This window comes from Trichechus manatus, unplaced genomic scaffold, assembly GCF_000243295.1.
Source record: "Trichechus manatus latirostris isolate Lorelei unplaced genomic scaffold, TriManLat1.0 scaffold00017, whole genome shotgun sequence".
Taxonomy (NCBI): domain Eukaryota; kingdom Metazoa; phylum Chordata; class Mammalia; order Sirenia; family Trichechidae; genus Trichechus; species Trichechus manatus.
The window spans coordinates 25701471-25710133 of NW_004443953.1; the positions used below are offsets into that span (position 1 = coordinate 25701471).

The 8663-nt window shown below is 41.3% G+C and overlaps 1 protein-coding gene across 1 annotated transcript in view; it reads right to left on the minus strand.

Moving 5' to 3' along the window:
- The window catches only part of FRK (fyn related Src family tyrosine kinase), a 116785-nt gene that overhangs the window by 46322 nt on the left and 61800 nt on the right, over positions 1-8663 (minus strand). Inside the window, exon 2 of the mRNA XM_004372482.1 lies at positions 6875-6996. Coding sequence (XP_004372539.1) covers positions 6875-6996 — 122 coding nt within the window. The remainder of the gene's footprint in view (positions 1-6874; positions 6997-8663) is intronic.

Here is an 8663-nt window from a genome sequence, read left to right on the forward strand (position 1 = left end):
CCCCTCTCCTTTTCCCCTGTATATACCTCACCTTGGCTAAAGCTACCAGTCTCCCAGTCACCTAAGTCAGAGGTCTGAAAGCCATCCTAGATTCTTCATTCTCTCTTATCTTACCCGTTTCTTGTCAGCCACCAATTTCTATCAACTCTATCTTCTAAATATTTCTCACCTCTAATCTCTCCTCTCCATTTCCCATGTCTCTGCCCTGACTCAGGGTGTCATCTGTGGAGATAAGGAGGACTGTCTGATAAACAGTCCTGGGGGCTCTCTCTGGATTGGATGGCAAAGGACCCACTGGGCCTGACCCACCATCATCGCCCACCCCCTACAAGAGAGGCTGCGCCTGAATTCAACTTCCCTCTTCCACACCAGAGAACCTGCAGTTTCCCACAGCCCATAGGTGGTGGGCTTTCCAAAACAAAACTAAACCTGTTGCTGTCAAGTTGATTCCAACTCATAGTGACCCTGGTGGCGCAGTGGTTAAGAGCTTGGCTGCTAACCAAAAAGTCAGCAGTTCGAAACCACCAGCTGCTCCTTGGAAACCCTATGGGGCAGTTCAACTCTGTCCTATAAGGTCACTATGAGTTGGAATCTACTCGATGGCAACAAGCTTTCCAAACAATCCTATAAATAGTTGATATCTAAACTCTGAACTGCTTAGATCCAAAGCAGTCTTTCTACTCGTGGTCCTAGAGTCAGTCAGACACTTGTCCCATAAAAAAAAAGAAAAGAAAAGGAAAGAAAATGAGAGCAACCAAGACGCCCTGTGCCTCCTGGTGATGCCCTGTGCTGGAGCAGAGACTTACTGTAGCCAGCTGAGCCTTGCTCTGGTGGCACGTCTCAGCAGAATGTTCCTAGAACTGTGCTTTTATTGTACACGTGGTTTTGAACGGCAGCATGATGCCACTCTGTTTGCCCCTCTCACCCTCTATCCAGGCTATTATCTATAAATCTCTCATCTGTCCTCTACACTGCTATCAAAGGTTTAACTTTCTCCACCTCCCTCACTGCCCAAGCCCCAATGTAATATTGGATGATTTTGTATGTTTAGGAGGAAATTACGAAAATAACCTTTACTCAACAGAGATCAGACCACGTCCCTTTCTCCCAGTAACTTTCCTCTGTAGAATAATGTGGTGCAATTGACTATTTTTGTGTGACCTTTTAGCCATGGTCTTGTAGCTCCCACCCAAGTTACTGGGTGGAACCGCGCCGATGTGGTAATTGTGGTCCACCAAAGGAACTGGTCAGTTTTGCCATCCCACTGGGCTCGAAATGAGCCAGCCCAGAGGTGAGAAGGAGAAGAGCCCACCACCATCAAGGAAGGAGAGAATGGCAAGAGATACAAGCAGGAGAGACCTGCAGGAGATGGCGCAGTGGGCTTCCCAGCCCACGGAGTGAGAAAGCTGAGCATCTTTGGGCAGAAACTGAGAGCCAGGAAGGGGCGTGCCTGCAAGCACAGCTGGGGAGAGGCTATCCTGATGAAAGAACTGTATCCTTGAGTGTTCCTGAGCCTGAATTGTAACCGTTAAGTCCCTAATAAACCCCATAATCAAGACTATGGTCTGTGAGTTCTGTATGGCCATTGCAATAAATTATCGAACCCAGCAGAAAAGCGGAGTGCCGTGGGAAAGACAGTGTCAGAATTGGTAAAGATGGCAGAAAGAGAAAGCATGGCTGACCTCCGCCTCATGGGAATCCGGCTTGGGCTGTTGGTCTTGATTCCCGTTCCTCTTGTGAAGTTAGAGGAGGTCAGACACTGCCTCCACACTGTTTCTACAAATAAGGTCCAAATTCCTCAGCGTGTTATACAAGACCCTGAACGGGTCTAGCCCCAACTTACTTGTTGGGGCTCATTTTCTGCCATCTTTCCCTTCCTCTAACCCCCTCCCCACCTTCCCAGCCCCCCATACTCCCCCTCCCACCTGCAACACACATACCTGCACTATCCTCCTCTCTCCCACCACTTCACAAAACACCAGACATATTCACAACTCTGTGCATTTAACCTTTGCCAGAAATAATCATTCCCACACTGTTACCTTGTAACATAAAATGATACACAATGCAAATACTCCCTCCTCTGTGAAACTTTCCCTGGCTCTTGCCAGGAGACTTGGCCCCTGCCTCCTCTTGTCTCACAAGATAACTGTGTTATAGTCCTCCTCTAGATTCAGTTGGCCAAGACAGGGACTGTGCTTTGCTCATCTTTTCTGCTCTTCCCCTAACAGAGAGACTGACACATAGTAGGCACTCTGGAAGTTTGTTGAAAAAATAAACAAATGTATAAATAAATAAACTAAACTCCCGGACGCTTCTCCCTGAAGATTGTTGCTGAGCTTTTTGCCTCATTTCCTCAACTTAGTCACCGTTCAGCTGTTTTCTGTCCATTATTATTTGTTCTTGAAAGGGTGTCACTGAACAGAAATCTGGAATTCTCTCTACCACTCTATAGGTTTGTATATGCAGAATTTTCTAAAGTAAAATTACAAAGTAAGATGCAGAATATCTTCTGGAAAATTCACCTACAGTTCAATTTTAGCTAACAAAGCACATTCTCCTTAAAGTGTACTTTAAACAATAATATAAATGCGTAGGGGGCACCAAACATCAAATTAATATTAACGGTAATAACAATAACAATTTCCTTTAAAGTAATTGACATCAAGCAATAGCCAAACCAATTGACATGCAGTAGGAATTTTAAATTTTCCATCAGAAAAACAATTCACTGCCAATGTCAAGTAACAGTAGGGCCACTAAAAATACCTGTCTTGCATCCAGTGAAGATAGATTCTCTGGATACCGCATATAATATGTAATATCCAAAAGCACTGCTGTAATTCGCAGTTAATTAGTGTCTTGCTATTATGAGAGGTGTCATGGCCCTAACTCTCTTACCAGATCTACGCAGACCTCACAAAAGCCGACAGCCACCCAAGGATCACAACAACCCAGTTAGCACCCACCCCAACCTTGGGCTGCTGCTTCTCGGTGCTGCCGCAGCATCAATAAATCATGCTCCTTCATGAAGCTCTTCCGTGACAGCCGCAAGCCATTGCCACCCAAAGAATAAAGGCAGTGCTTCTACAGAGGGCTCACGTGGGAAAGACAGAGATAGAAAAGGGTTGTTGGCTCCTTTTAGCAACACAGCAGTCAGCAAAATTGAAGACCATCCATTTTGACTGATTAAGGAGACAACCGCACAAAGAAATCAATCCATGGGTGGTATATCTGAAGATGCTTAGTGGTAATCAACAGTCAGCTATTGGGTTGTTTGTTTGTTTGTTTTAACACAGATTTATTGAAGACCTTTTTCTTTCCATTTTTCTCTTGTATAGCCTTCCCTCTGGCTAATAAGAAAATTTTCCTTTCAGTAGAACATAATGGTATTCATTTACTCTGTCCCCTAGTGAATACACAACAATCAGACAATTTGTTTGAAAGACTCTAAATTGTTTCACTTCATTGAAAAAGAATCTATAATGATGTGCTGATCTCCAAGCAAGGCCTACATAAGCTCCCTAAATCCATAAGCAAGCGGTAGCGCATTCATAGCACATAACTGCCAATATCCTTGTAATTTTGTTCTAAGCCCGTAAAGCTGTTTTGTTCCATAGTATTCTACTTAGAGAGTGTTCAGAACAGTCACTGTAGCCTGGGCACTATTCAAAGACATGACACAGGTAATTCTACTTTTAGTTTATTTTCCTTAGGGAAATATTATAGTTCCTATATTTTTAATGCTCATTTGAAGGAGTGGTGCTGGTACAGCGGTTAAGCACTGGGTTGCTAACCAAAAGGTTGGCAGTTCAAACCCACCAGCTGCTCTGCGGGAGAAAGATGTGGCAGCCTGCTTCTGTAAAGATTTACAGCCTTGGAAAACCTATGGGGCAATTCTACTCTGTCTTACAGAGTGGCTAGGAGGTGGAATTGACTCAACAGCCATGGGTAATGCTAATTTAAAACTTTTAACCAAGCTTCTGGCTAAGTAATGACTACTTGATTTAATATATAAACATCAGCATAAGGCAAATAAACAAACATGGGTGCATTTAAAACAAGGAATTCTCTTACAGCTCTCCTTTGCCATCATTAAACCTAACAATTTCAAGAAGATTCAGTTTTTCTTCCTTTAAATATAATACTCTCATGGAATTTTTCAAATATTCTAATATTTATCTACAAGGATATTCATGCATCAGTATTTATAATAGCAAAATAATTGAAAATGTACAAAATGTGAAATAAGCTAAATAAATGATGGTACACTCATACAATGAAGTTATTTGGCTTTTATAAATAATGTTGTAGAAAATATTAAAAGGCATGCAGAAATGTTCACAGGATACTACAGAAAAAAGAAAAATGGAGACATTTACATACAGGTATATGTGTATGTGTGCATATATATATATATCAAGATCATCACAATTTTGTTCTCTGTGTATGGGAATGTATGTGTGTGAATAAATAGACCTATAGGTCAGACATAGTAGAAGCCTGACAAAAAAGGTATTTCATTATTAATAATGTATCTTCAGATGATGACAGTCTTGATTGCTCTCCTTTGGCCTTTTCTATTTTATAAATTTTTATAACATATTATCTTATAATCAGAAAAAAATGTTATTGTTTAAAGTATTCACTTCTGTTACCTAGGTTACACAGGTGTGCACTGGTATGAATTCCCTGTCTCGTGAGGCATCTGTTACAGGTGGCTCGTGCCCACCCCATATCAGTAATTCAATATTTTGAGTATCACTCTGGTGTAAACAATTCTACTGGAGCCCTGGTGGTGAAGTGGTTAAGCGTTTGGCTTCTAACTAAAAGGTCGGCAGTTTGAATCCACCAGCCGCTGCCTGGAAACCCTATGGGCCAGTTCTACTCTTCCCTATAGGGTCGCTATGAGTTGGAATCGACTCAACGGCAATAGGGTTTGGTTTTTTGGATTGGTAACAATTTTAGAAATGTCAGTGGCACATCATACTTGGGCACATTTCAAGAATGTTAAGCAGAACAGGATTTTCTAACCTCTTGTCCATGGAACTAGGTAGGGATAGAGTTGAATCCACATGATTCTGGAACATCCTATTTCTTCAGTGCCAGCATATGCAGGAATTGAAGTATAGACCCCTCTGAAAACTCTGCCTCAGCACCAGTGCTCTTGATTCTTTCCAGCTTCAATCCATCTGCCCTGATATTTGGAGCCATCAGATATGAGGAAATACGATGGGTACTGTCTTGGTCATCTAGTGCTGCTATAACAGAAATACCACAAGTGGATAGCTTTAACAAAGAGAAGTCTATTCTCTAACAGTCCAGTAGGCTAGAAGTCCAAATTCAGGGTGCTGGCTCCAGGGGAAGCCTTTCTCTCTCTGTCAGCTCTGGAGGAAGTTCCTTGTCATCATTCTTCCCTTGGTCTGGGAGCATCTCATTGCAGGAACCTCAGGTCCAAAGGATGTGCTCTGCTCCCGGTGCTGCCTTCTTGGTGGTATGAAGTCTCCAACTCTCTGCTTGCTTCCCTTTCCTTTTATCTCTTGTAAGATAAAAGATGATGCAGGCCACACCACAGGGAAACTCCCTTTACACTGAATCAGGGATGTGACCTTAGTAAGGGTGTTACAATCCTCTTTAACGTAAAATTACAGTCACAAAATGGAGGACAACCACACAATACTGGGAATCATGGCCCAGCCAAATTGATATACACATTTTTGGGGGGACATAATTCAATCCATCACAGGTGTCAAACACACACACAACTTGGTCCGAGTTTAAGCCAGGACAAAGTTCCCAATACATGTGGGCTCAGGGCCTGCTCTAATATTGAGCCATAAAAGCTGTTGTGATTTCCATGAGCACCATGTTTAGTAAACATTTATTGTAAGGCAACAAGGATAAAACACAAGCATGATCTCTCTTCCCAAAAAGTTTACATCTAGTTGAAGAAATAGAATACTTGCTTTAAAGGGAATACTAACACAAATTATAGGCATAAACAATACAGAGGAGCTCAGAGCAGGGGGAGGAGAAAGAAACTCTCATATTGGAGATGGACTGGAATAGAATCTTTAAGAAAAGACATTCTGCAGCATTGCAAACTGCATCTAAAATACAGATTTTTTTAAAGCAAAAACATGTATATAAGCACATATAACTCTTGAAGATATCTCTCAGATCCCTTGTGCTACTTTTTCTCAGGGAATGTTTTCCCAGGGTAAACATGTACTTGACTCTTACGGAGACTTGGTGGCATAGTGGTTAAGAGCTACGGCTGCTAACCAAAAGGTCTGCAGTTTGAATCCATCAGTCACTCCTTGGAAACCCTATGGGGCAGTTCTACTCTATCCTATAGGGTCACTAGGAGTCAGAATTGACTCTATGGCAATGGAGTTTTTTTACTCTTTTAGCTGGAAATCTACATTTAATCAAATTTTACATGTCATGAGGTTAGTTAAAAGCATTTGCATTCAGCATTTCACTTCATTTTCTATTACCAGGCAAAGACAAATAAAATGCAAAGAATGAATGAATGAATTGTGGCAAGATCAATTTTGACAAGAGTGCAATTCTTGCCTTCTGCTTATCATTTCCCTAGAAGGTTCCCAGAATGTGGACAGATTCACATTTTTTTCATTTCATATCTAGTGTGCATATATTTGAAACTGTTTATAGTGACTTCTAGTCCTAGACAGAAATATTCTGTAAATTTTTATATTACTCTTGAGTAGTTCAGTAGATTTAATTTCAGCCTCATTACACAGATAAGAAATAAGGCAAATTTTAAATTAACATTTCCATGTTCACACAGCAGGTTCATGACTGCTGACTTCGGAACACATACTTAAGTCACACAAAACAATGCCCGTACCTGAAAGGGAGAAATCTCCTTTCTGGCTTTCACTTTCTCTGATAAGAAAGGCACCCGTCTGGTTTTCTGAATATAATAGCTGTTTTTCAGCATCTGCTCTTTTGATTGCTCCAAAGAACCACCTAAAAAGAGAGAGATGTAAACTTTAATTAACTAATCAACAATCATTTTTTAAGGAGCAAGAAGCTTGGCAAGAAAGTGTCCTAATATCACAAACAATGTTTTATATTCTTTACTGAAACTATTACAGGCATAAATAGTAGCTTTTGATATTTGAGATGATTTTTCAAGATGTCTGTAACCCACAGGAGCCCTGGTTGCACAGTGGTTAAATTGCTCAGCTGCTAATCAAAAGTTCGGCAGTTCGAACTTACCAGCCACTCCATGGGAGAAAGATGTGGTAGTCTGTTTTCATAAAGATTTACCACCTTAGAAACCTATGGGGCAATTCTACTCTGTCCTATAAGGTCGCTATGAGTTGGAGTTGACTTGACAGCAGTGGGTTTTGTTTGGTTTTTGTAACCCACACTTTTTTTTTTTTTTTTAATCCATGGCATCAAATCCAACTTATAGTGACCCCATGTGTGTCAGAGTAGAACTGTGCTTAATAGGATTTTCAGTGGTTGATTTTTCAGAAGTAGATTGCCAGGCCTTTCTTCCAAGGTGCCTCTGGGTGGACTGGAACCACCAACCTTTTGGTTGGCAGCAAAGCACAGTAACCATTTGCTCTTCCCAACGATCCACGCTAGGGACCTTGGAAAAAAAAAATGCCAAATACGAATTTGGCCGATGCCAGCTACCACATCCCTTATCACACCTGCATTCTGTCTATAAGGTCTTCTGCCCTCCTTCTCCCAAAGCCAAAGCCTGCAGAATGGGCCTGCTACACAAGCTTGCCCCAGGCCATGTTCTAAAATTACTCCTCATCACCATCAAACTGTCTACTCCCTCCCTCAGGGAGCCTTTATCACAGCTAGCTGCTAGGAAGCAAAAATTCAAATCAAAAGATTCTTGTACTTCATATTAAAGTGTGAATGATTAAAAATGTGGCTCTCCAAACATTAATTCCCTTCTTTCCCCACCTCCGTCACTGCCCAACCCCTGCCATAAAATGGGATGATTCTGCATGTTTAGGAGGAATTTACTAGTATAAAGGAATCTCTAATCAATGGAGACATTATGTAAAAAAGGTACTTCTGCCTGGGAAGTACCTTCTTAGTGTTACTTCTGCCTCTTGTCTTTAACCTCGTATCCTTAGCACTACAGGAATATGACATAGATACTGAACACATAAGTTTGAGAATGTGGTCAACCCCAACAAAGAATTACAGATCGTTAAAGTTAAAGCTAGTCTACAATGTATGTCAACTGAGTAGGCACCAATGTAATCTAATAAGAGAAAGCTGGGAAAGCCTGCTTGTCACAAAGGACTCCTCGCTATAGGACTATAATGATGATCAATAGAGATTTTAGGTAAATAATTGATCTTTTCAGGTCTCATCTTTGAAAATGTAAATACCTCAGGAAAGGAAATGCAGGGTGGGAAAGGAAATGCAGGCATGAGGGAAGAGGAAATATAGACTGGGAAATGAAAGATAGGCTTCAAAAAAATTAGTTCAAATTGGCTTAACAGATCATTTGCCTCTGGAGCAAGAGAGACCAGGTAAGAACATGATATCCTGGTTATAGGGGGAAATGAGTACGCTGACAGCAGCTAACAACAACAAGAAGAAGGGTTAACACAGTTGGAGGGAGGAGGGGAGGAGGAATTTAAAAAAGTAAGAGACAC